This window comes from Dipodomys ordii, unplaced genomic scaffold (assembly GCF_000151885.1).
Source record: "Dipodomys ordii isolate 6190 unplaced genomic scaffold, Dord_2.0 Scaffold99, whole genome shotgun sequence".
NCBI lineage: Eukaryota > Metazoa > Chordata > Mammalia > Rodentia > Heteromyidae > Dipodomys > Dipodomys ordii.
Genome location: NW_012267315.1, coordinates 8,207,384 through 8,235,022, shown reverse-complemented (window position 1 = coordinate 8,235,022; position 27,639 = coordinate 8,207,384). Strand labels below are relative to the sequence as shown.

At 49.6% G+C, this 27,639-nt stretch overlaps 1 protein-coding gene across 13 annotated transcripts in view; it reads right to left on the bottom strand.

Annotated features, from left to right (window-relative positions):
* Positions 1-27,639, bottom strand: part of Rrbp1 (ribosome binding protein 1) — a 43,340-nt gene that overhangs the window by 1,217 nt on the left and 14,484 nt on the right. For 11 of the 13 annotated variants that reach the window (XM_013027086.1, XM_013027087.1, XM_013027090.1 and 8 more), the window contains 20 exons: positions 25,166-25,314; positions 23,869-23,991; positions 21,519-21,671; positions 20,579-20,697; positions 18,587-18,740; positions 15,378-15,516; positions 13,207-13,376; positions 13,045-13,079; positions 9,788-9,878; positions 8,856-8,948; positions 6,921-7,013; positions 6,750-6,833; positions 6,518-6,607; positions 5,860-5,952; positions 5,412-5,483; positions 4,414-4,509; positions 3,486-3,569; positions 1,573-1,689; positions 836-919; positions 341-439 (listed from right to left, as the gene is read on the bottom strand). In XM_013027086.1, coding sequence (XP_012882540.1) covers positions 341-439; positions 836-919; positions 1,573-1,689; positions 3,486-3,569; positions 4,414-4,509; positions 5,412-5,483; positions 5,860-5,952; positions 6,518-6,607; positions 6,750-6,833; positions 6,921-7,013; positions 8,856-8,948; positions 9,788-9,878; positions 13,045-13,079; positions 13,207-13,376; positions 15,378-15,516; positions 18,587-18,740; positions 20,579-20,697; positions 21,519-21,671; positions 23,869-23,991; positions 25,166-25,314 — 2,138 coding nt within the window. The remainder of the gene's footprint in view (positions 1-340; positions 440-835; positions 920-1,572; positions 1,690-3,485; positions 3,570-4,413; positions 4,510-5,411; positions 5,484-5,859; positions 5,953-6,517; positions 6,608-6,749; positions 6,834-6,920; positions 7,014-8,855; positions 8,949-9,787; positions 9,879-13,044; positions 13,080-13,206; positions 13,377-15,377; positions 15,517-18,586; positions 18,741-20,578; positions 20,698-21,518; positions 21,672-23,868; positions 23,992-25,165; positions 25,315-27,639) is intronic. The other 2 variants (XM_013027088.1, XM_013027089.1) reach the window with 2 other exon arrangements.

The following is a 27,639-nucleotide window of genomic DNA, read 5'->3' as shown; positions in this document are numbered from 1 at the left end:
CCCTGTGCAAATGGGGCCCCCACACCCAGGCATCTTTCTTCCAGAAGAGGTCTTCTGCTCTCTCTCAGACACACTGTCAGCTGGGAGGAGCAGAGAACTTCATGGGCTGACTACCTGTGCCCTGTTGTCTACCAGTGCTGCCAAGACAACTCTCTGGCTTAGCCCAACCAAAACAATTTGCTCTGTGCTGAGCAGCAACTGCCATGTGACAACTCATTCCCTTTGGCTGCCAATGAGGAAAGTCAGTGCCTGGGCTAGGAATGGGTTTCCACTAACTGCCCCACATCCAAGGCTAAGAGTGACCACAGTCTTGAGTAGGTGCCCCAGGCTCATCCTCTACCTTCAGCTGTGTGACCTCTTCTGTTCCTGAAGACTCCAGGGGGCCAGCAGCTCGGAGCTTCTCCAATTCTTCTTGTAATCGACATGCTGTGGCCTGAGCCTTATCAGAGGGGAGGGTCTGGATGAGACACCCTACAAGTGGACCAGCTGTCCAGCCCAGCTGAGGCCTGCCTAGGCATTGGGGAACCATCCCAAGTCTAATGGGCAACAGCCCAAGCCAGCCAGACCCTACACGGACAAGGAGTCCTGCAGGAGCCTGACCGCAGCATGCTGACTACCCATGAGGTGCCTCCACCCTATGCCCACCTGCCCAGGACCCTACTACTGCTCCTAGTCCCAGGATGATGGAAGCCGGTCATTGGTTAGCTTCTAGCCACTCCTGGAGGTTAACAACAGGATTAGAGCAAGTGTGTGGTGGGGGCAGATATGACCCACTAATTCCATGGAGACTGAGCTTGAAAGATGGTGGGCTGAGGGCCGATGGGCAGAGCCTGACCTCCTCAAACTCGGCTGTGAGCTGCTGCCTCCGCGTCTGCTCGTTCTCCAAGATGGCTTCTGTATGTTCCAGCTGTGTGTTCAGCTGTGTGGAGACACAATAAACAACTTGAGAATCTAGTACTCTCTTGGGTCCTTAAGGACCTGGAGCAGATTGAAACGACTGGCCCCACCTTCTAGCCACTTTCCAGGGTTCCCTCTTCCCCCATCACCCTAATAAGTTGTTCCCAATACTCTTCCTTTGGAAAGACAGTGCTCCAGCCCTCCTAGAGAAGCTGGTAGGTTGGAAAAATGCCAAGGGGACCTTCGTGACCCTGGAAGCTTCTAACAAGACCCTAGGACAAGAAAGATGCTTCAGAGCATGAGGCTGTCCCAGGCACCCCTGCATTCTGGCGGTAGCTTTTGGCAGCTGTTCCTTGCTCTAAACTCTGTAGAGCAGATGTCTTGCTAATAAATGTCCCAGCAAGGATTTTAACAGGAGTAGAGTTCTGTGGCTGCGGACACAACCAAAGGCTGCTCCCTCAGCTCAGCAGGCACAGACTTCAAACTGCAGCCACCCTCATTCTGTAAGAACCAGCACCTCCCACTCTCCCACTGCCTCTTCTTGGTCACCTGCCCTTCGCTCTGCATCTTTCTCAGCCCTTAGTAGGCCACGCAGGTGGACAGAGTAGCAGTAGGGCCAGAAGAGCCACACAGCTCCACCTGGGGCAGTTAGTAAAAGCCTAAGTACCAGCTCACCACCCTAACCTTCATAGGGTCCTGCTCGGCTGGGGGAACTTCTGAGGGGATAGCCGGGGACCCAGCCACGCCACCATCCTCTACGTGGCTCTTCATCTCACTCAACTGCTGCCTGACCTGAAACAGGGAGGGGCAGGTTTGTGCAAATACAAATGCAGATGTAGGAGGCCTCGTACATACATCCCCACCCACCTCAGAACTACAGCTGCTCTCCATTACCAAGGCCCCTACAGGTGACCTACACCCAAGTCCTCATCCCTGCATAGGGTGGCAGAGATAAGGGCCAAAATCTGAGCCAAACACAGGCCTTGACATCAAGCCTCTGGCCAGCCAGACCCATGTGCTTAAAGTGAAGTAGCAGGAGGATTCCTGAAAGTAAAGGGATCCCACCTAGGGGCAGAAATGCTGCTGCCTGAACCCTGAGTTCTCCTTCAAGTATGTGGTCTCTCAAAAGCACTCTAGGGTCTAGAAAAAAAAAGAAGACAGCTTTTTGCCTAATATAGTCCCCTTCCTCAGTTCTACTGCGGGGGCAAGTGACTACTGAAGTGGCCCAGAGGTTCCCAGATCCCATTTGATGGGCAGCAAGGCCATTGTGGGAGCTTTGGAAAAGTTCTAAGGCACAAATACTCCATGGGACATAGTTTCAGGTTCCATTCAAGAGGCAGGGTGCTCGGGGCCACCCCAACAGCTCCCAAAAGTCCAACAGCATGAACCTGTGGGGGATTTGCTCTGCATGCACTCCCACCAGAGTGCACCCTCTTCCTGGCCTATCCTCCAGATCTGGCACAGCCAAGGGCTGAGAGAAGTAGCCTGAAATCCAGGCTAAAAACCCACCTCTGGCATGGGATCCAGGATGCTGGGAATATGCTAGCCCATCAAACCAGACTGGTCTCTTAAAAGTCAATACATTGTAACTCAAAGCCTTCTAATTTCTAAATATTGACAATCACCTCAAAGTTATTTTTCGTTGTTTTGTTAATCCGGGGCTTGAACTCAGGGTTTGGGTGCTGTACCTGAGCTTTTGTGCTCAAGGCTCTCTACCACTTAAGCCACACAGCTCCACTTCTAGCTTTTTGCGGTTAATTGGAGATAAAAGTATTAAGACTTTCCTGCCCTAGCTGGCTTCAAACTGCAGTCCTCAGATCTCAGCCTTCTGAGTAGTTAAGACTGCAAGCATGGGCCACTAGCACCCAGCAACCTCGACATTCTAAAAAGACTGTGCAAATCAGAGAGAACACTGCAGTGGCTGGGCAGACTGCTGCATGCAGTCCTGCTCCAACAGGTGTAGTCTATGAATAAGGAGGGGCTGAACTGGCCAAGCAGCTAGGGCGTGGGCTCAGACACTTGGCTGAAAACCAAGCAAGCCAAACAGGACTCAGGCCACCTGCACAGCAGGGTTCTTCCTATCAGTGAATAGGGCTTCATCTCTGCACCCAGTGCCTGACATTAGGCTACTGTGGCACAGGCACACAAGCCTGTGGTAGGGATCTGAGCCATTACTGAGCTAAGGAAAACCCACAGAAAGCAAGGACTTGCCAAGAGCCACAGGGTAATGGGTGGCCAGGCTAAGAAGGACCCCTAGGCTATCTGGTGCCAGGAGTCACACCACATTCCCAATGCTCATAGGAGATGAGATGGGTTCATGAGGTATGCCTACCCCCACAGTTCTTCCCACTGCTTTGTGCAAGAGACCAGGCTGCCAGAAGAGGGAAATAGAGATGGAGCATTCTGGTACTGCAGCCACAGACCAGCTCAGAACTTGGGGTAAACATGCAAGAGGCCCCATGGAGTCAGTCAGTCATAGACTAATGGTGACAGTGGAATCTTTGAGTGGATATCCAAACAACCAGCAACTTCATCTCACACACAGCCCCACATCACACTCCCCTGCCAGGAACACCAAGTCTACCTACCAGGGCGAGCTCGCTGCTTTGTTTCTGGGCTTCACTCTTGGCTGCTTCCAACTGAGATTGAGATTCTAATAAAAGTTGCCTCAACTTGGGTGCAAAAGGAGAGAAGAAAATACCAGTTCCAGTGAGTTTGCAGCTAAACATAAGCTTCAACGTGTTCATTCACCTCCAATACTGACAATTACATGAGCAGGCCAAGCTTCCTCTAGCAAGCATTTCCCCAGTAAAGACGATGTACATCCATGTCAAACCTTCCTAAATACTGTGCGTTATTTCTCACTAGCAAAAGGCCAGAGATTCGAGATTAAGGCAGAAAGAACTGGATTTATGCTTTCTGCTTCTGAATGGTTAGAAGACAGGAACCGATTTAAATCTGTTTCCTCCCAGAAATGGGATCTGCAAGCCAGGCAGCATCCCTTGCTGAGGGGGCAACCTAGAATGTAAAATGCTGCTCCGGGCAGGCCAGGCTCACCAGTACTGCTCCTGCCTACTCATGGAGTTGCCCTTTTGAAACCTGCTGAGACAGGTCAGTCCAGTGAAGTGTCTGCAGGACTCTAAGTAAAAAGCCTGAAAACAGACTTCACCGCTCACACTGACAAGAGTCAGTGTCCTTTTTTATAATTTTTTTTGGGGGGGTCCAGTCGTGGGGCCTGAACTCTGGCCTGAGCGCTGTCCCTCAGCTCTTCAGCTCAAGGCTGGCACTCTACCACTTGAGCCACAGCTCCACTTCCGGCTTTTTTTCTTTTTGCTTATGTGGTGCTGAGGAATCGAACCCAGGGCCTCAGGCATGCAAGGCAAGTGCTCTGCCACTGAGCCACCTTCCCAGCCCCGAGTCAGTGACCTTTAAAGAGCTACCTTGGGGAAAATCCAGCTCTGCTGGTCAGGGGCTATATGGGGCAAGGACAAGAGTTCCTGAGGTAGGTGGACTTACCCCTGCCACTTCCTTGGCATAGTTCTGGCACTCAGCGCTAGCAGCTGCCATGTGCTTCTCCAGCTCTGCCTCTAGTAGTGAGGTATGCTCCCGCACCTGAATAATGAAAAATCATGCGTGTGTACACACACACACACACACACACACACACACACACACACACACACACACACACACACACATATAGAGGGGCATTAACAACAGGGAGTACAGTGACAAGCGTCAAGGCTGGCTGGCCCAGGATTAGCGAGCTAGGGCTCTGGGGCACTCAGCTACTGAATAACCCAAGGCCAATAACTAACAAATCCCTGACAAGAGATCCCCTTACTGAAGATGGCACCCAAACTCTGGTACTGCTGGGTCCTGCTATGTCCTCAAACCCGAGGAGTTGTAGAAAAGGCAGCTCTTAAGTGTACTTGCAAAAACAGGTACCAGAGATACTCTCTGAAAAGCTGGGGCACACTGTAGTGTCTGGAAGAGAAGCAGCTCCCCTCAAACACAGCCTGATTCTGAAGAGGGAGAGGCAATTCTGCATAGGCTCATGCTGTCTCAGGCCACTGACGTAGCAAATGCTACATTCAAGGAAAACAGGACAAGATCTTTGCTCAGGAGAAAACAGCTTCTCTTCAGACATGGTCCATAAGGGGAAAAAATGACTCAAGTAGTCAGAGTAAGGTTACTTTTTTTTTTTGGGGGGGGGAGGACAGGGGTCAGTGTGGGGCTTAAACTCGGGGCCTGGGCACTGTCCTTCAGCTTCTTTGTGCTCAAGGCTAGTACTCTACCACTTGACCCACAGCGCCACATCCTGTTTAGTTGGAGATAGGAGTTATCACTGAGACTTTTCTGCTTGGGCTGGCTTTGAACCGCGATCCTCAGATCTCTGCCTCCTGAGTAGCAGCTAGGATTACAGGCATGAGCCACCAGCACCCCCATGTAATGTTACTTTCAAAGAGGCTCACAGACAAAAGAAAGCAGCTTTCAGCACAACCCCCACATACCTGATCTGAGTTTTCAAGTTCTCCTTTTAGCTTCTCTACAGTGTCTTCGAGATGTTTCACTGTGACCCGTGACTACCAAGCAAGGGAAAGGCCTTGTCAGACATGTGGATCTGGGGGAATCATCTTGGGATGATTCAAGCAGCTGTGGATACCCAACCCCTCCAGGCAGAGCCAGGCACCTTCGCAGCCTCTTCCAATGGAGATGGGAGGAGGAGTCTCTAGTGATCAGTGAGCTATCATTGTACAAATGTGACTTATAGGACATCCCCCCACAAAACACCAATCATGGGACCCAAGATTCCTAGGTGACAGATGATCTGTCCATCAACCTCCTGGACTTTGTAGAATTTGGAGCCAACTGTGTACCTACAGCACAGTCCGTTTGGCTTCTCTGTGTCCCACAGCAATGCCTCTGCCAGCCCTGGGGAAGTATGCACAACTGTCATACCTTCTGGAGTTCTTCCTCCGCAGCGCCCACTTTGGCTTTCCACACCTGTTCCTCTTCCTCAACACTCTTCTGCAGGTCTTTGAGCATACCCTCCTAGGAGTTAGAGAAGCATTGAGATGGTCCCTCTCTTTCCTCAGAAGCTCCACAATCACACACTGCATCTTCCCCATAGCTCCTCGTGGTGACCTGCTGGCACCTCCCTGCTCTGAAAATCTGGCCACTGTGTAAGTGCTAGATGTAGAGCCATGCCGGGAAAGGAGTGTGACCCACATGAGGCCATTAGGACTTCCATCACTATAGGACTTTTACACAAAAGCTGACCCCCACGGCAAGCCTGATTCGTGGCTGCCTGTCACATCATTCCTTGTCATATATAACCAGGCTCTCCCCAGTGTAAGACACCAGGATAAACTTTCAACTTAGCCTTCTCTTCAGCTCAGAAATAATGAAGATCAGAGAGGCTTATCCATCCCCTTACCATCCGACTAAAGAAATAGGGGCCCAGTCAGGGGACGTGACCTGCCTCAAACTACCCAGAGTTAGCAAGCTTTGCTGAGATTCCTCACTATCTCCTGCCTTATCTCCTACAGCTCTCCTTCATGGCAGCCCCTGGGGAAGCCCAGCCAGTGTTCACAAATGCCCATCTCTGACTGCTGACCGTCTCTGCCAGGATGGTACGGTACTGGTCACACTCAGCTTGCAGGGTGCTCTGGGTCTCCTCAGCTTCCCTCAACTTGGAGGCCAGGTCCTGAGGGCAGAGAAGGACACGTCTGGTTAGTCTTTCCTCAGCTACCTGCTGAAACAACTGTGGGTACCCTCACTCCTAGGAAAAGGAGAGCTTGGTGCAGGGCCCACCCTGCTCAAGGCCCCTGCCCAGCAGCCTCATGTACCGAGGAGGGTTCTGTGGCAGCCAACGGCTTCTTCAGCAGCTCGGAGCCCTTCTCCTTGAGTTCCTGCAGCCACTCGCCGTAATTCTGTAAGGAACATACACGGTGATCACAATGGGGCTTGAGTTGCTCCGGCGGGGCCTTGGGATCCTGGGGAGCCGCCCTGCCTCCTACCTGGTGTGCTGAGATGGAGAGCTCTGGGAGCAGAGCCAGCAAGGCCTCCCTAGTCTGGGTCTCAGTCAGATGGAGCTGCTTTTCTGATTCCTCCTGTAGGGGTGAAGAAGAGGAAGAGGGTGGCATTTACCTCTATCCCAGGAAGGACTCTTCACGGGAAGGACAAGAACCAAAGCAGAAGCCAGTCTGGTGGGGTAGGGCTATGTAGGGTTGGTCCTAGTCCTAGGTGGTAGGTGCAAGTTGCCTTATACCTCCCGTCAACAACTGGAGCTCTAGCAGCTCTCACTTTCCCAGCTCTTTCTGTCTGTCCAAGCCAGCTGACAGGGCCACACATGTAGGGGCCAAGCAGGTGGGTGGAGCTAGAGCAAGAAGCTGGGCAGAAGAGGCTTTCACTATTTTGAAAGCAGAGAGGCAGAGCGCCCCACCCCACACCCCCAGCACCCACTCTGGTTACAGCCACTGCCAAATGGGAATAGCAGCTGGGAAGGCTCATCTCCAGCCGCCCTGGAGGGAGGGAGCATCAAATTTCCACTTGGCAGAGGAAGAAAACGGACTCAGACAACACAGGGAAAGTTGTTTGGGGTCATGCTGCTCCAAAGCTTGACTATTCCCTATGTCCTGCCAGGCCTGACTTCCTGTACTGCTCCTCCTTGAAGAACAGCCCAGTGTCCTCCACCAAAAATATGACGAGAGAAAAGCAGTCAAGAAGGGCCAAGGGAGCTGTTAGGCAAAGCAGAGGACCACAGAACGCCCCACCCACTCCACCTTGTGAGATGGCTGAAGGAGACTTCTGCCTAAAACGAAGTTTCATCTACTAAGCGCCCACCAGCAGATGGAAGCCAATGTCAGCCAGGCCTCACCCAGGGCACAGCCTGGGACCTTAGGGTGGCACCAGGAACTGGAATAGAGCTATTGGGAGTGTGGCACTACTGAACAATAGCTGGAACACTCTATGTGGAGTATGTCTGACAATGGACCTGGCCTGACCACAGGACCCCTGGCTTGGACTCATAGCTAAGAAGCAGAGCCTCTCCCAGTGACCCACAGAGCATATCAGGACCTCTGAGTGTGCGGAGGACCTGTGACTTCTGACTCGGATGCCACTCAGGCCTTCTAGTCATGGGAGTCAAAGGCCCTTGGATGACAATCGTAGAGACGTAATTAAATCCAGCCCTAACACACAGTGGAAGGCTAGCCTTTCTTCTTGCCTTATCTCCAGCTCTTCATAGGATATTTTCATGAGTCAGGAGGCTCACTGGGCCACTGCAAAGCTCACCACATCAGGACAGAAATTCCTCCCACTAAATAAGGCTGGGCGGGAATGACCTTTCACAATGGAGAGAAACGAGTGATAAGAAGGGGTGAAGGTGCTAGCTGCCGACCATGGCTCCTGGTCAGCACTTGCACAGTGGCTCCCAACTATCCCAGAAGCCCAGAATGCCACATGAGAGTCACAAACACTTCAGTCCCCAAATGCTCACTGGTAAAGATGCCCTGCTCTCTGAGCTGTCCTGTAAACATCACTTGCAGAGCCCCTACTGAGCAATGATTTCAGAGGGTCCAAAGAGGAAACATGATCATTCAAATTACCTCAAGACTAAAACAACACAAAACTGACCCCGGGCTCACATGCTCCCGGAAGGCTGGCCTGTTAGCCTCCAAAGCTGAGGCTGCGCTCATTTTCTACTCCTGTGACACAGGGACAGCTGAGAAAACCTGGGCACACACTTCTCGCCTCCATTTCATGGAAAGATGAAAGAAAAGAAGGAAAGCAGGAGAGAAAAGAAAGGAGAAAACAGGCACCAGGGAACACTATGCTGAGCCCTGAGCATTTCCATGTGGATTTATGAGATGCTCTGAGGCCAGGGCTGTTTTTCCTGCAGCCAAGCAGGTGCTACTAATTGGTGCCAGTCTGAGGCTGGCCAGGGCTCTAACCTTGGCTTGGGTCAGAGAGCGTAGTTTCTCCTCACAGGCCCTCTCAGATGAGGCCAGGGCCTCCATTGCCTTCCAGTTCTTCTCTCGCAGGTCCTGGGTGGGGAGAAAAGGGAAATATCAATGGCCCATATGGATCCAATTGCAGACAGGGCCCCTATCACTCCTCAGCTGCTATCAACAAGTGTGGGACCCAGAACCTCCCTGAAACCACTCTGGTCAGAGACAAAAATGTCTTTTCCTTGACCTGCATACATGTGGCCTCTCCTGGACAGCACTCAACACAAAGGTAAAGAGCTATAGCCTGATGTGGGACTAGCCAAAGCACAAGAGGAAAGAGAGAACACCTTTTCAGGCTCTATCCCCAGAGAAAAATGGGTCCTGCAGCTGAACAGCAAGCATGGACTCCCAACAGGCTCTGGCCCTGGAATGCTCCCGGGGAAGTTTCTGCCTCTACAGGGAAGCAGCCAGCAAGCCCTGACTGTGTCACAGGGCAGGTGAAGAGGATGGGCCAAGGCCAATCCAGCCTCCAGAGAGGGACAGTGTGTCACCTGTCCAGTTCCTCCAGGCCCTTCTCCAGCATGAGCCTATACTCACATGCTTAGAGTAAACCACATGTCACAGGCCAGGCCAACTGGCACACTGTGTCCCCCAGGAATGGTACCATGCTTGGAGGCATGATGTAAGCTGCCCCAAGGACAATGTGCACTGGAGCCACTAGTGGTCTGCAGGAGAAGGACGAGGCTGGAGGAGAGAGGGGAGCCCATAGCAAACAAGGCAGGAAGGGAAGAGTATGGCAAACAAGCTGGGCCCTCTTTTTATCTGATAATCTGGGGCAGGCTCCACAGCAGAGTCCCTGTCCCCAAGATCTTCCCTGACAGCCTCACTCTGTTCCTACCCTATTCTTCCCACCCCAGCTCAGCGGCATCACTCACATTGTTCTTCCCTTTCTGCTGCTCCATGGCCTCCTTGAGTTCCGCAGCCTCCTTCTCCAGACACAACACCTGGGACTCCAGCTCCTTGAGTCTGGGGGATATAGTAAGGTCATAGCCTTGGCTCTATTTCAGAAAGGACTCCTTCATCTGCCCAGGAAACCAAGCCCTGCCTGAGACTTTACACTGCAAGGAGTTCCCCATTCCCCACAGCTGCATCTGTCCCAGGCTCTGCTTCCTAGGAAGATACCCCAACTGAAGACTCATGCTGTCATCTCACTCACTGGGACTCTGGGCACCACTGCTTTTGCGTGTTCCCAAGAGGCCATTAACTTCTAATTCTGAAACCCAAAGGCTTCTCTCTCCTGGGATCTGAGAACTTAGCCGAAAGAACCCCCTGCCATTGAGGGATTAGTGAAGTGTTAGTCCTACCTGGACTAACCCACTGGGCTTTGTCTACCCTCACCATCGAGCAGTGAGTGGTTGATGCTGCTACGAAAACTGGAACATTTCCAATGGACACTTTAACATGCCCCCTTCTGCATTCAGATTTAGAAGACAGACAGTGAAGTCCGAAGATGTATGAAACCTAAAATCCAGAAGTAGCCAATGGTGGCTTGAATAAGCAATCCCAAGAGTCACCCAGATTCAGGAAGAAGACCCATGAGCGGGAGCTGCCACTAGCCGGGTAAAGGAAGGCTCTGCTACTACTGCTAGCCAGATGGGGACCTGATGTACTTTACTTGTTCTCCTGGGAAGCCATGGTCAAGGCCTTTTTGAAAACCACCTTTCTATTGCACACTAATTGACCATAATGTCAGGCCTAGCAATCAAGGTGGCCATCCTTACCACCTTGATGATGGACTCCAGCCTGGCACAGCACGTGTGTGTCTATGCGCACACACGCGCACACACACACACGTACACATGTGAACTAAGGGCCTGGGTGCTATCCTTGAGCTTTTTTGCTCAATGTACCATTTGAACTCCAAGTTCACTTCCCATTTTTTGGTGGCTAACTGGAGATAAGCATCTCACAGACCTTCCTCCTCAGTCTGGTTTTGAACTGAGATCCTCAGATCTCAGTCTACTGGGTAGTTAGGATACAGGAGTGAGCCACCAGCACTCTTGAGCAAGCTTCATAGTTTTATCCTGAAATCAGTGGCCCTCATTGAAAACCCTAGCCGACTGCTTGAACATTGATTGGTTTCAGGACCACAGGTACCTTCACCCTACCTTCAAAGCTCTGCGGGAAGAACCCCCTCAGATCTCCCTCAAATCAAGAGCCTCCTCCAGCAAGCCACCTCTGGAGTGTGCAACCCCAGAGTGTCTCCAGAATAAGACCTGAAGGAGTCTATGTGTCAGTGGCAAGAACACACTGATAATAGTCCACACTCCACACCAGGAGTCACTCCCAAGTTACAGAACTGACCTCAATCATCCGAACAGGGTGGTCTAGCCTAGACAACTTACAGATAAACAGAAAAGGATATAAGCCAGTTCCTGCCAGATATTTTTGCATGATATAAAAAATTAAAATTAATCCTATTTGCTATGTAAATTATTATGCTAGTAATCTGCTGTGTGGTGCAAGAATCTAATCTTTGTTCTTTAATGCAGGGTCTTATGTGGCTCAGAACTTTTGCTGGCCTCTCAAGGGTGGAATCAACAGGTATGCAACACCACGCCCAGTTTCAAAGTCTAATCTTAAAATGCAAGAGAAAAATAAAAATAAGCAAGTGAATTCAGCCTCTCTTCCCTCATAAATATGAACATCCATGCCTTCTGGGAAAGGAAACCACAGATCCCAATGGGTGCCAGGGGATACTAGCTGTGGTCTGAGGAGAAAAATTTGCTGAGAAGCATATGGGAAGATAAATAACTCTTTATCAATGATGGCCAGAATAAGTAACCTCATTTGAGGGGGAGGGGGGGGGTTGGAGGATAGAAGACATCCTCTCCAACACAGCTGCTTTGGGGACAGGTAGCTGGGACACACCCAGGAGGTGTGAACATCTACCTCAGAGGTAATGATCACAAGGACTCTGGACTCTTGAGCCACCCCACCCAGGTGTCAGCTCTGTTGCTAAGGCAACAGCAAACTAATAGTCTCTGAACAGGGCCTGGTGCTAGGACTGCTGACACTGACAGAAAACAAGGTCTAGTCAGTGGTGAAGTGGGAAAAACAGCCCGGTAGCATGATCAAGTCAGTGCTAAACTGCTTCAACATCCCAAATATGGGGGCAGCAGAAAGCCTTGACCATATCCATCTACTTCCAATTTGAACGACTGGAATGATGAAGAGTAGTGGCAGGACATCTGCTCTTGTTGAGGTAGCTCCCACCCTCCACACAAATGAGTTTGGGTTTTTGAGACTGAGCACAGAGCTGGTTGTGCTTTGGGTGTTCTCTTTCCCCCAGTGGTTCAGCATTTTGGAAGATTAGTTCCTCAACGAGGTAGTATTAAGAAGTGACAGAGCCAAGCCCTGGTGGATCAAGCCTGTAATCCTAGCTATTCGGGAGGCTGAGATCTAAGGGATGTGGTTCAAATCCAGCCCAGGCGGGAAAGTCTGTGAGACTCTCCACTTAATCATCAAAAAGCTGGAAGTAGGGCTGTGGCTCAATTTGTAAAATGACAGCCTTGAGCAAAAAAAGCTAAGAGACAGTGCCCAGGCCCTGCATTCAAGCCCTACGTACTGGCACATACACAGTGAAAAGAAATGGTGAGGCCTGGCAGAAGTAGTTAAGTCACTGGGGGCGTTGTCCCAAGGAGGAAATGATGCTGGTTTTTTTTGAGTAAGTTGGTTTCTCTGAGTGAGTTGTTATAAAAGAGTAAGCCTGGCCCCTCCCTGTCCCTGGTTTTCTGTCTTGCCATGTGACCTCCCGTCCTTGCACACAGCATTAGGCCATTCACCATGAGGCTCTCACCACAAGCTACATACATGGAACTTTCTGCCTCTAAATCCTTTTCCCCAGAATATCCAGCTAAAGAAAGTCTGTTAAATAGCGATGGAAAACTGACTAAAACAGGACTCGTTGCAAGGCTGCATTCTTCCCCCAACCCAGACCTGTCCTCTTCTCCAAGTCACTAGGGAGACAGAGGAATAGGACAGAGACTTCTGAAAGGTTATCTTCCTCCAGGGAACTCAAGCAACCAGCTCAATGTCCCAGCTCACAGAGGCCCAGGGTCACTCTGTGCTGAGGCTGAACTGAGTGGGCAGGAGCCCAGCAGTCCCTCAGCCCTCCACCTTGCCAGCTTACCGGGTCTGCTGCTGGTCGGCCTCAGCTCGGATGGCCTGGAACGAGACACAGAAATCTCCTTGGTCTCCATGAGGCTCACTTGTGCAGCTACTAGTCAGGGCAAGAGGCCCTTTGCTCAATGGAGTCCTCCCTCCCCTCCTGTCAGCCTGGGAAGGGGCTGACCTGGGTATCCTGGGCTTGCCCGGCCTCTAGCAGGGCTTCGATGGACCGGATCCTCTCTGTGAGTTGTGAATTCTCTGCCCTGGCTTCCTGGAGTTGCCCATGGAGATCACTCAGCTCCTCACACTTGCTCTTCACTTCTCCCTCGGAAGACTGTAATTTGCTGTGCAGCTCTGTTGCAAAAGGGAAATAAGAGAGAAGTCAGGGCCTGGGGCGGACAGCTCAACCTGCTACCCCTCTCCTCAGGCACATGAGGTTTTAGAATCCCTTCTTACCAATGGAGCTTCTCATGAGTACTGAGAGTAATATAAGAAAAGTCATATCCTGGCGATGGCACTTTTGAGGATCATTAGGTAAAATGAAATGTCCACAGACCCCTTGATAAGAAAATGATGGAGATCTATAGTTGGGTATATGCTGAAGCTTCTAAAGATTCATTCTCTAGCTCATTCTTGCCTCATATCAGCTGAGACCAAGAGTAAGTAGGGGCAAGTTGCCAGAGACTCTTTTTAAGCAACTATGTGGACCCAGCCAACCAAGCCTACCCAGGACGTTTCCTGAGCCCCCTTCTCTTCACCAAATGCCCTCCTCTTCAGTTGATTTTAGATGTCCCACAGCTTTGCTTGTGGCTCAGGTATGCACCTGTGACACCCTCCCCTAGGCCCAATCTTATTCATAACCCCAGGCTCTGCTGCCTGCAAATTCTAAATGAAGCTGTATCCAGGCAACTCACAATCAGGATTTCAACCTCCCAGGTGTCCTCATCCTGGCTGCTGTTTTCTCTCACCCTTTGTCATCTCTGCCAATTTGTCCCCATTACCACCTCTACAGCTTCTTGGACCAAGCCCTGAGGCTTGGGGCTGGACCACTGAGAACCTTGTCCTTGTTCTCTACGGGCCACTCCTGTCCCTGTTGTCCATTCTCCAGCCAGGACCAGAGTATCCAGAAGTACAGGTGAGACTGTTCTGTCCCTGGTCCCCAAACCTTCCTGTCACACTACTCCTCACAGGAAAGGGGAGCCCCTGCCCATTAGGCCCTGTGCTAATGACAGCCCTCTCAGTTCTAGCTTTTTTTTTTTTTTTGGTCGGTCGTGGGGCTTGAACTCTGGGCCTGGGCACTGTCCCTCAGCTCTTCAGCTCAAGGCGAGCGCTCTACCACTTGAGCTACAGTGCCACTTCCGGTTTTCTGGTGGTTTATTGGAGATAGGAGTCTCACGGTCTCTCCTGCCCGGGCTGGCTTTGAACCGCGATCCTCAGATCTCAGCCTCTTAAGTAGCTAGGATTACAGGCGTGAGCCACCAGCGCCCGGCAACAATAATGTTTTAAATCGCCGAGGTTCTGAGTGCTCTATATAGTTTATTTTGGGGCTTGAACTCTGGGCCTGGGCGTTGTCCCTCAGCTCTTCAGCTCAAGGCGAGCGCTCTACCACTTGAGCTACAGCGCCACTTCCTCAGTTCTAGCATTTGGTTTACCTCATTGCTTGTTTACAAAGACCATGTTCAAGCTGATTCACTTCTCAAGAGCTCTGCGCTTGTTCCCCTCTGGGCCTGACCCCATCATCATTCACAACTACTTCAGAGAAGCCTCCCATGACTAAAGCCACACTCAGCCTTCTAGAGAAGGGACCAGCAAATGGGCCACAGGCTGCTCCTCTCCTTGCCTGTTTTTAATAAATGAAGCTTCATTTAAACAGTCATGAACAGCCATGAGGGTTCATTCCACATTGTTTGTTGCCACATTTGGCCATAGCAGCAGAGCTGAGGAGCTATAAAATAAAACATGGGGCTCTGGAAGCCACACCTTCCACCCTTCCATAGATTTATCTGTCCCTCCACAGCTTAAGTCTTTGGATAGAAAGCACTGCCATGATTCTGACCTTATGGGAGGCACTGCTAGTCCAGAAGCCATGGCACTGGCTCTCACCAGGCCATGTGCCCTATCCAGCCTTTGCAGACCTTTCACGGCCCCACTTCATGTCTACTCTGCACACCTAGAGGGCAGTCTGCTACTGGCTTGCCCCCACGGGGGCAGGAGGTCGGAGGGGCAATCCCAGCCTCTTCAACTCTCCAAGGGGTAGGGTTGGCCCACTGTGCCGTGGTGCTGGCGGTAGGACAACAGTGAACAGACTCCCCTGGCTCCTTCCGGTAGCAGGGACCGCAGGGACACCATCCTCACCTGCCATCCGTTGCTGTTGCTCCTGGGCCTTCTCAGCATCTGCTCGGAGGCTGGCATGGCTGGTCTGTGTACGGCACAGCTCCTGGCTGACCTCATCCAGGCGCTTCTGCAGAGCCTCCTCACTTTCCTTATGAGATGCCTGGGGAAGGAGGGATGAAACAGGGCTGTGAGGAAGCGAGGAGACTGGGCCTTCATCAACTCTGAGGTTGAAGAGGTCAAAGTTCTTTACATGGCCTTCCTTTTCCTACTAAATCCCTGTGTGGTAGTCTTTGATTTGTCTGTCAAGAAAGATCTCTTATTTCTGAATGCTCTCAAACTGCACAATTTGACTCCATTGTTCCTTTCCTACTTCTCTGGGGTGTTTTAATATTTTAATCTTCTCAGGTGATTTGTGAATACAAGTGTACAGCCTGAGTCCAAAATTAGTGATTCAAAGTAAACTAGCAGTTTCCTCAGGAAGGTCTTTTGACTCTTTCCCCAGAAATGTCAGTCTGGTGGGCCTCTTGCAGCAATACACAAACAAGCAGGTCCATGGTCAAGATCACTTATATGGCAGTTCTCCAAGATCGTTCACATAAAGAAAAGATAGGGAACATGCAGCCTCGTCTGATCATTTGACCAGATTTTTTTTTAAGTTTGGGAGTACTGGGGAGTTGAACTCAGGGCTTCAAGCACCTGAGCCACATTCCCAGTCCTCAAAAAAATCACAGGACAGACACGTATGCTTCTCACATGCTTCTCAATGGCTGCCCACAATCTGTCTGCCTGGACTGATCATTTTGTATGGCCTGTGAATGATGTTATAAATATCCAAATGACCCTTGGCAAAAAATGTTCTCCACTTCTGACTTAAAAGATGCAGCCATATCAAACTGCCAATGTTCCACCTTGTTTAAGCCATAAAAATGGCAATTTCATGGGGTTCAATTTGAATCAGGGAGACTTCTGCAGCAGTATGCAGATTTAAGAGCCACAAGAGCTTTGATGCACAGATGTCCATGCAGTTCCCTACCCAGTGGCAGGCAGATTGCACTCAGTCTCTGATGGTCCCAACTGATTTTCCAATGGACGTCTTAGTCCATATTTCCAGTATTCCCACACACTGAGCTCCAGGGAAGTGCTTGTTAATCTCTTTGAAAAAGACTGATTTCCCAAAAGACTAGATCACTGACTATGAAATTCAAAAGTTTGTGTAAGGCAGGGCTAGGTGAGCAGGGCCAGTCAAAAAGATGACTCTAGAGACCAAAGTGAAGCTCTGAGCAATGCCTCTACTCCTTCAGCAAGGTGGCGTTCCCACATCCCACTTTTCATTCTCTTTAAGGGCTGCTATTCAGCTAACTTTTATGATAGCAGCCATCACAGAAGAGGTAGGTCTGAAGCCACTGAATCCATTGCTAAGAGTGTGCCCACCGGGCTGTGGATACTGTGCAGGGAAAATGGACAGCTTTAGGGTGGGGAGTGTTTTTCTCTGCATTAAAAGATGGCAGTGGTTCTACTCAGTTCCCTATCTGGGGGAGGAAAGAAAGGAACAACTGTCAATAACTGCATTGGGAAGACCTGCTTTTCCTCTGCCCTGGTACCACAGCAGGATCCTGCCTCTTTCTCTTGGATTCCACACCCTCACAGCTCTGCTGTCACCAAGAGAGAGGGCAGAGACACTCGGCCACCAGAGAAAGCACCAGTGGTTTCTCTTTCTTCTTTAAAAAGGAGATTCAGCTTAGACTACATGGAGACTGCCCTTGACCATCACAATTAGAACACTGGTTCTAACAATACGGAAATAGAAGGGAACTCAAACCTTAGAATCTTAAGTGAAAAGCACATGAACACATGAGGACCTCAACTCTTTTTGCCGAGAAGGTGGTCAGCATTGCCAATCTCATCAAATTATTTCAAAGTTGGTCCTGTGCTGGGAACCTCTGTGAAATACTCTGCATTTCTAAAACTGAGTTTATCCACTGAAGCAAGAAGCCATGTCAAGTGATCCTCAAAGAGAACTTTGCCATTTCCTCCACACAGACTCACTAAGCCACCCAAGGGCAGAAAGGCCCGGGGCTGGAGGTGAGGAGCTACTCCCTGAAGCCAATGATTTTAGACTTAAGGTCAGCACAGGAAGTCTTGCCTACCCTGGTCCCTGGAGAGATGGCTTGCAGTGAAGTGGCTGAAGATGAAGGAAGGACTTCAGCTTGACAGGCTAAAGTAAAACTACAGCCTCATTTGGATTTCCTGAATGTCTCTGTAAAGTTCACATTTACTGAACTTGTTTCTGTGCAAGGCCCTGTTCTAGGTCTGAGTGTGCCAGCATGGCTTATTCCCACAGCCACCCTATGGACAGGTACTAGTATCATGGCCAAGTGCAAAAGAGAAGCAGGACTCTTAGGTAACTGGTCTAGACCAGATCAAAATTTTTTTTTTTTTTTGGTCGGCTGTGGGGCTTGAACTCTGGGCCTGGGTGCTGTCCCTCAGCTCTTCAGCTCAAGGCTACAGCTCTATCACTTGAGTCACAACGCCACTTCCGGTTTTCTGGTGGTTAGTTGGAGAAAAGAGTTTCACAGACTTTCCTGCCCCGGCTGGTTTTGAACTGTGATCCTCAGATCTCAACCTCCTGAGTAGCTAGGATTACAGGCCTGAGCCACCTGAGCCCAGCTTTGTCAACTTGCTTTGGTATGAGCCAGTGGGGGTATCAGAAATCAACAAGGCCCCTGGGCTGAGGAAAGCATCCTAGATAGTCTCCTCTCTGAAGGAGAACAGGCATATCCCCTTGGAAACATAGCTTTGAGGCTACAGTTTCTATGGCCAGTTAGCTCCCTGGCAGAACTGGCAGTGGTGGCCAATATAGGAGGACAAATGTAACCTGGAGCTAGACTCAGAGGGTACAAATCCGCCTTTGCCATGTCCTGGCCATGTAAATTTAGGGAAGTTGTTTGCCTTCTCTTTTCCTTCTAGGTAAATTGCAAGTGCCACTTCCCTTAGAGAGTCACAATGATAATTACCTGAGTTAATGCTTGGAAAGTACTCATAATGATGCTCAACACATAAAAAGTACCCACTAGGTACTAACAAGGCTAAGATTGAGGGTTCAAATCTCAGCACTACTTTCATCTCCAGCCATCAAGAGATAACTTGAAAGAGATGACTCAATATGACCAGGCAGACAGTCTTAGAAAGCAGCCAACAGGGATACTGGGGTGGCCACCATGCTGACTCACCTGTAGCTGCAGGACCTGCTTCTCAAAGGTGGCTGCCTTGGCTTCCAGAGCCTTCCGCTGCTGCTCCTCCTGTCTTGAAGCCTCTGATTTCTCTACCAGCTCCTTGCTGACCTTGCTGAGTTCCTGCCGGAGCTTTGCCAACTCAGCATTCTGCCTGTAAGACAGTCATCAGCCCTGACTGATGGACAGAAGAGGGTAGCAAGGCCCAGCTGCCTGTGCCTCCCTCTGAGACATCTGTTGTTTTGTAAGTATTCAGGTCTTAGAACTATTACTGCACTATAGGAGCAGTATTGTCAAAGATATTTTGCTAGCAGTATAGTCCAGAGAAAGCAAAGGCAGAAGGTACAACGAAGCATCCCAGAGGAACCCCTTTAAGAAACCACTGGAGATGGGCGCTGGTGGCTCAGCCCTGTAATCCTAGCTACTTAGGAAGCTAAGATCTGGATAATGGTGCCTGCCCAGGCAGAAAAGTCTGCAAGATTCTATCTCTAATTAACTATCAAAAAGGTGGACTGGAGGCATGGGCTCAAGTGGAAGAACACCAGCAGCACAAACAAGCTGAGCAAGCATGAAGCTCAAGTTCAAACCCTGGTATTAGCACAAAAAAAGAAGAAAACCACTGGAAATGTAGATAAAAACAAGGCAAGTTGCTCTTTTCACATAAAAGAGGCAGGGCTTACCACACCAAGAGTCAGGTGACCGGATAGAAAGGACCACATGGGCTGAGAGATGGGGCCCAGGAAACCCAGGGCAGTGCTCCGCACTTCCTCTTAGACGGGGCATCCAGACTCAAGGGAGGCGGCGGTTACTACCTTGGCTCAACAAGTTCTTGGGTTTTAGAGCCCCAGCAGATTCTGCATGATAAAGGGGGCCAGAGCATTCCTCAGTCCCTATCACCTTCTGCCAAAGGCTTCAAAGGAAGCCTCTAGCTGCTGAGCATCAGGAAGGAGATACAGACATGTATATGCACATGCAGAGAGGACCTCAACAGAAGGTACAGCCGTGAGAAGGTGGCTATCACAGCCAGGAAAATGCTGTACCTAGCCCTCCTTCACTGCCCAGCTCTGGTGCTAAGGCGTTCTTACGCAACATCTGGTCATAAGGTCAGGTGTCAGGGATCAGCTAGTCCTCTTGATGAGAGATCTCGGAGTAAGAGGACTCTAGCAGGCATTTTAGGCCAACAGACAGTAAAGATGGGTATCAACTGCGCTGCAGCACGGTTCCTGAGGACAGCTTTCTGAGACTGCAACAGTAGAATTGGGAAGCAGGGGCCAGGAGGACAGTGTGAACACTGGAAGCAAAGAACTGCCTTCCAGACCTGGGGTGCTGGCTATGAACTCTCTAGCATTTCAGCTGACAGGAAGTAAGAGTAGGAACTCTGCTAAACAAGAGCCTGGGTACCAGGAAACGACTCACTCACAGGATATAAGGGGAGATGGTGTGCCCAGTGGAAGCTGAGGCCATAGCAGGTCCCTAAATCACCAACACACTCTCATTCTAAACAAACTGCTTGGTATTGCTACTCTGGCCACAAACAGGAGTGTTGAACAGCCCCCTGGGAGGATTCTATGAAGACAGGGACGCAGCAAGTATCACTCTGCCAGGACAGTGAGACTCCAGCACCAGCCAGAGTCTGAGGGATGCTTAACCCAAAAGACACTGTGCATGTTGGCAAGAGAGGGCTTCAGACCCACTTTCGGCTTCAAGAGAGAGAATGCTGCTCTTCTTCAGGGATCTGACCTGAAGTGCATCAGGTCACCTGCCAGAAAATTCAGTTGCCCAGAACCTACACAAGAGATGGTCCGCACCGGGCCCTGCATGAGGAAGCAGTGGAAACGCATAGGTGGCCCATTCAACACATGGGGCCCATGTACAGATGCTACACCAGCTGCATATTGAGCAAGAAATTAAGAATGTGTCTGCCATAGCCCCTTGAAAGTCCAAGGAGCCCCCATAAGCTCCAAAGCTCTCCGTGTGGGCCATTCAGCTTACTTGCTCTCCACCTGGCTTGTAGCCTGGTTCAAGGCATCCCTCAGGATAGAGTTCTCCTGCTGTAGGCGGGCTAGCTGGGTGTTGGGGCCATTCTCCAGCTGCTCCTGAAGAGTTCGGATCTGGAAAGTCATTGAGGAGAGCATCACAGTGCTGCTCAACCATACAGGGAACGCTGACCTCTAGGCTACAACCTGTAGGATCCTCACACCTGCTCCACAATTTTTAGGTATCTTCCTCCTCACCGCTCTCAGCCTGCCCTCAACCCAGCACTCAGCCCAGAGCCTGAGACATGCTCATACATGTCTGCTGTTGAGATCACATGGGCTGACTGTTTTGCGATAAAAGCACCTGACCAAAATCACAGTCTACAAACCACCGTAAGGAAGACTCGTTTCCTGACTTTTGACCGTCCATGCTACTTTCTGAGACATACTGGAGGGAGGCAGCCAGGGTCCAAATGAGCAGAGTCAGGTGTCAGAAATAAGCATTACACTCTGACAATGAAGGCCAGTCCAGACAGGCAAGTGGCCTGAGCTCTATGTTGGGCTCTTCAATATTCAGGCCTCTTGTTTTGAGATTCTCCCAACCTCATGTGGGAAGGTGGAGCCAGCATTACTCCAGGTTCAGGTGGAGCAAAAGAACTTGACTCTAAAGCACCTAGGAGGCTGCAATATACTGCTGGCCACTTAAGGTTATACACTTTTAAAAAGTACTCTTTAGTACATTTTATACCTTCTTGGTTATCAGTATCAAATACATACATAGTGGGATGCCAGGCACTACCTGGCCAAATGCAGTACCTCTGTCCTACAGGCTCCCCACAGGTATCCTCTCCCTCTTCCCTCCCTACCACCGGTCTCAGGTCTTGCCCGCTGGTCACCCAGGACTTTCGACTTTCCTCAGCCTGCCCTATCCTCCAAGCCTAGGAGCCACGGCTCACCTTGCCCTGCAGCTGCTGCACCTCCTTCACGTGCTCCCGGTAGCTGGCTTGCATGCGTGCCTGCACAGCCGCAATCTCCTGCTCACGCGCTACCAGCTGCTTCTTCACCTTGGCTTCGCCTGCTGCAGCCTTGGCCTTTTCTGAGGCCATCTCCTTAAAGGAAATATCAGACAAGAGGGCAGGTAAGGTGGGGGCAGCGCCACATTTGTATTTTTGAAAAGTAGTCCTGATGGTGGTGGGAGGTCAGAGGTCAAGCCTGGTTTTCTCTCTCTGGCTAGGCAAGGAAGCACAGAACTGGCATGAGTACTTGGTATAGAAATGACTTGGTACATTCTTTGGGGCTCTGGTCATACATTTTTTCTTCTGGTGCTATGGCAGAGGCTTAGTGGGGTTCCACATGGCTTGGTGTGTGTCTTCCCTGGATCCACAATTAAGGCTGATAATTGTAATTCCTACCACAGCACCCCAAGAACACCCTTTGACATCCCCGAGGGCCTCATGTCTCCTTAACCACTGAGTCAGAGCCCAAGTTCCTCCCAGACTTTCAATCTCAGGCATTAAGGGAGGTATAGGATAGGTCTAGTCTGGAGGTCCTGCTGGCAGAGCCCATGGTGCCTGGCTAGATAAAGCTAGAAAGGTTTTCTAGAAAGTTGAGTTCTTGGCTGTGATACTAGAGCCCTGGCCTGGATTCCTTAAGTCTGCCCAATGACCCTGAACACACAGGGGATCAGGATGGAGCTCTGAGGGACACCCAGGTCCACAAGCTCCTACAAAGGTACTGGCCCTTGGGGTTCGGCGCTGCTGGACTTCATCATCCCATCCCATCCCACATCCCACGGGAGTCACACCCACACATGGCACATGACCCAGACATTCTAAGTGCAATTCATGCTTAAAACATGACTCCCAGAAAGATCTAAACAAAACCTCTTTTTTCAACTATAAAAAACTTCTCTACAAGAACAAAGAAAACATGTAGAAGAGATCAGAATATGGAACACACAACCTATTTATAATCTTACTGGCTTCAGTGGGGGTTAATTTCAGGAAACTTCCACATGCTCAGTCACATGTTCCCATATGTTCCCTTAACATGCTGAGAAAGATGTGATACAAGAATGAGTTGGCATGCCAGCTGCACAGGACTCTTGACAGAACTTCTGAGACCAATGGCCATAATTTCAGGGATATAGGAAGAAAAAAATGTGCAAAAGCATAAACTATCAACCTTTAACAGTGGTACAAAATGCCAATGAAATTGCATGCCAGCTTCAGGCCTGGGGAACTACTTGCTTACAAACAGCCTGCTGGGCTGGACAGGCAAGGTAGCCGGAATGGTTGCTGTACAAGGCTCACAGCTATCAGGAGCCAGATACAGGTCTGTGACACATATTCCTAACAAAGACCTCTGTCTGGGACAGGACCTTAGGGGATTTCTTAAAGATGGAGACTATTTCAAATTGAATTTTACAGAATACAAAAAAATTGTCCAGGCAGGAGGAGCAAGTAAGGCTAAGAGAAGAGTTCCAGGGGAAGCAAAGAAGGATGGGATACATCTGAGGGAAGGCAATGATGTAAGAAAACAGGGAGAGATCAGAGGTAGAACAGCAGGAAAGTAGTGCTTGGGTGTGAACTCAGAGGCTAAAGACTAGGAGCAGACTTTGAAGAGGGTCCTCTTAGATCAGATTGGCATTTGGGAATATAAGAGCATCTCCTAAAGCTATAAGGAGCAGCATGAGGTTAGAGGCAGAGGTCCATGGCCGGACTTCACCTTGCTTTAGAGCCCAGACTCTGGAAGGTGAGATAGGGAAAGTCAAGGACTTAAGTCCTGCAGTTCACAATCAAGAATATGTTCTACTATCTCAACAGGGGAGGGAAGGCATCTAGATCTGGTGAGGGTATTAGAAAAGGAGAAAAAAAAAGCAGCCACTCCCAACCCCTGCCCTAACTCTCAAGAAAATAACCATGGACCAAAATGTGTCCATCCTCCTGCCTGGTAATATTACCCAAGAAGATGGCTTGGCACCAAGGCACCAGACAGTGAGTGCCAGTTCTGGTGCATCCCCATTACCAGGCAAGGAACATGTGTTCTTATAGCTACAAAGCAGCAACCCCACCCCACCCTGGGCTCTTCAGAAATCATGTCTAATCATGGCACTTTTGATGCTTGATAACAGCCACATGCCTAGCAGGCAAGTTGGTGGAAAAGCTGCCTGTCTGATCCAGCTCTGAGCAAGATCCAAGAGCAGCAGTGTCCCCAGGAATAAGGAGGTCCTCAGATAACGGGGGAGGTGGGGGAAGGACTGACGAACCCCTTGAACACACTTGCTTCTCGGCTTGGGCTATATACCTTGTTGAGTTCCCTTAGTTTGCTCTTGGCAACAGCTGCGTCCTCCTGCTCCATGGCCAGCAGCTTTTCTTTCTCTTCTAGCTGGCGTTTCAGAATTGCCACAGGGTCACCCTTTGGAGTGGCCTACAAACATCCACAAAGCCAGGTTAACAGAGAAAACAGACTTGGCTTACTCACCTCCACCACAAGAGCAGAGGCCTGAGTATCTACTGAAGTAGGAGCAGATATCTTCAAGATGAGTGCACCATCCTGACTACACACAAGGAGGAAAGTGACTCCACTCAGCCACCCACAGTGAGGCTCCCAGGCCATGTGTGAAAGGATTGCTGGTGGCAGTTTTTAGGACCAGCTTGAGTCTGGGTATACAGACTAGAGCTGCAGTATAGGAGCTAGGAGAGGGGAGGTTAGACTCTGTGGACAAAGTCACAAGTATGCTGGGACCATAGACATATCAACCCTGACCCCCACTAACACACAGGCCCAATGGGACCCCGTTACCCAATGCTTACTTGGGTGGAGTTTCCCAACATTACTGAAGCTGCCCGGCATAACCATGTAGCAGCTAAGGAAGAGGGGTGACTACCACAGGCTTCAGGAGAGGAAACCCCAACCTGGCTCTCAGGATACCCTCACACCTTTAGCCATTCATTTTCCAGCAAAATTATCTGCAATCCCAATTCTGGCTAAGGAACTCTGGCATAGTATACTTCCTAAGGAACTCTGGCATAGTATACTTCCCAAGGCAGCTCAGTGGCCAGGGGCACTGGAAGGGAAGCCAGCCTCTGAGCATGCCTCTGGTAAGCCGGAGAGAAATCCAAGAGAATTTCAGAGCTCACCGCAGGGTCTCCTCACACATACACTCTGTGTTCCTTCACCATCCCTGCCACACCGAGCTCTGGCCACAAACCAACTAGAGCTAGCTTCTGTGTTCAACCCCCGGGAGCATTTGTAACACCGAGTTCCACCCCTGCCCCTTGTCTCTTAACAGACTTCTGGTTTGGGTGACCAGACTATGGCAGGAGTCACAGCGTCTGCATGGTGATTTGTGTGTCCTGAGTATGGGTGGGAATAGCAGGATTCTTCTGGAAAGAAGTGGAGGCTGTTGTAGGAATATTTTCCTTTGAAGCCTGGTGAGCTGGGTATGATCCATGATATGCTATCTGGGGAGGTATGTATGGGGGGTGGGGGGGTGGGGAAGAGTCCCAGGACCCCAAATCACTGCAACTCACCCGTCTCTAAAAGGAAAAGGAGATGGGGGCAAACTACTCTGGCCCACTGCAGTGGCCTCTGGGCCCACCTTATGCCAAGTGTCCTGAATGATGCCAGCCTTTTCAGACAGGATCTCGATGAGCCTCTGGGTCTCGCCCTCGTTGAACACCATGCTTCCGACGGTGGAGACCAATGTATTGTAGGGCAGATAGAGAGGGCTGTTGGAAACTGAGGGCCCTAGAGCGGGAAGGAGCAGGATCTTACATTCATACCCCAAATAATGACAGATGTGACAACAAAACCCAGGAGTGGGTTATCACCAGAGCTGCTGCTGCCCAGCCAATGAGCCTGCTCAGAGTGCCTCCTTGCTCTTTCAGGCCCCTGAGAATGGCCCAATAATAAGACCCCATTCCATCCTTCTAACCTACCTTACCCAAAGAAAGTCCCAGCCTAGACTGGGAATAATACCCCTCTTTTTTTCCTTCCCTTTTGACAGTATTGGAGATAGAACTCAGAGTCTGGTACATTCTGGGTAAGCACTATGCTACTATTTTTAACTGAAAGCCCACTTTTCTTTTGTTCTTTTTGCTCTCTCTTTCGTGTGTGTTTTGTGTGTACATATGTGTATATATACACCAGGGTTATTCAGGGCCTTTTTTGCTCAAGGCCATCACTATATAAATAAAGCCACAGCTTTATTTCTGGCTTTTTGCTGGTTAACTGGAGATAAAAGTCTCACAGACTTTTCTGCCCAGGTTAGTTCCAAAACTCAGTCCTCAGATCTCAACCTCCTGAGTAGCTAAAAGTACAGGTGTAAGCTACCAGAGCCTGCCCCCTCCTTTTGTTCTTTTTTTTTTTTTTTTAGTTACCAAGAACTGAACAAGGTATACTTTTCCAAAAGATCTTTCCGCCCTTCTTTTTCTAGCAATTGCTATGGTCCAGTTCTTGCCTAGCATACAACACTCATTAAGATTTTCCCATCAATACCAAACTCTGTAACCCTATGTGTCATATTGTAATGACTGACCAGGACACACAGATACCCAGAACCATCCACCCAAAGCCATAAAGAAGGACAGAAGGCAACAGAAGGCTGTTTTCCACACATCCAGGATCAAGCATTCTATTTCTAACATTCTCTGGATGAAACTTAAGCAGTGGAGATTTAGAAAGAGGAAAAGCTTAGTTGTGTTCTTCCAGAATGGACCTGTCTACTCCTCAGTCCAAAAATGATTGCTTAGAAGACCCAGAGCCTTTTGCTAATGACCTTCAGTGCTCAGCAAATCTACCTCTTCTTCTAGCTTCTCTGTTCACATGTGCCCCACACACACATGTGCACATGCATGTGCTTGTGTGCAGGCACATGCACACACGTGCACACATGTGCACGCACACACACACACACACACACAAACACAATTTTGTCCTGAATGTAGCTGCACTGAGCCTTGAAGGTAAGAAAGGATGAACTGCCCAAAATGCCTAGGCAATTCTCTGCAGAGTCCCACATCTTCCCCACATTTGAAAAATGCATGCGAAAAATGAGGCAAAACAAAGAAAACAAGCTAGACATGGTGGTGTTCACTGAAAACAGCATCCTGGACCACACCTTCAACAGATCCCACCTGAAGAGGATCTGTGGGGAACATTTCCATAGCAACCCTGGTTCTCTGATTTGTCACAATATTTTTACTTAGCAGTCACAATATTTTCATTACAAGCTGAAGCACTTAGAATGATACCTTAATAAGGAGGAAGTAGTATGTAGGCGGGCTGTTTGCTATGAGCACCTTTATTTTATGACTTCTTACTTGGATGAAGCTCGGGAAATTACATAACCACGTTGACATTAAAGGCCAAGAAGTTCATGGGTGCCATGAAAATGAGAACTGTAGAGGAGCATACAACCTTTATTTCACTGAATTACATGTGTGTGCATAATTGTAATGATAAACTTATACATACTAGAGAAAATTCTCAGTATTATCAAGTCAAAATAAATTAAAACGTCCCTATCAACCTCACTCAGGTAAAACCCCACTGGTACAATTTTGGTTTAAGGATTCATGTAGGCTTCTCAGCTGCAGCAGCCACCCCCTCCACCTCCATCCTAGATACACATGCACTGCCAACACTATCCAGAAGAGGGAGACCACCTGTTTCAAAGACAGATGCATGAAAATTACAGGAGGGGAGATGGCTTCCTAATCTAGCAAACATTTCAAAGACATTTCCTTTTCCTGATTCAGCCATCGGTGGCCAATGAGTACTTGCAATGTGGATCATGCAATCTGAGATGTAAAAGTTAAAAATGTACCTTGGCTTAAAAATTAATGCCAAGTGCGGGGAGGGATGGGAAGGGATGGGAAGGGGAAACAAAGGAGGAGGCAACAATGCTTGTACTCATTACCCTTGCCCATGTAACTGTAACTCCTCTGTACGGTATTTTCACAATAAAAAAATTAATGCCAAGTATCTAATCATTTTACATACTGCTTATATGTTGAAATGATAATATTTCAGATAAAATGAGTTCAGTATATGATAAAAATTCATTCCAAG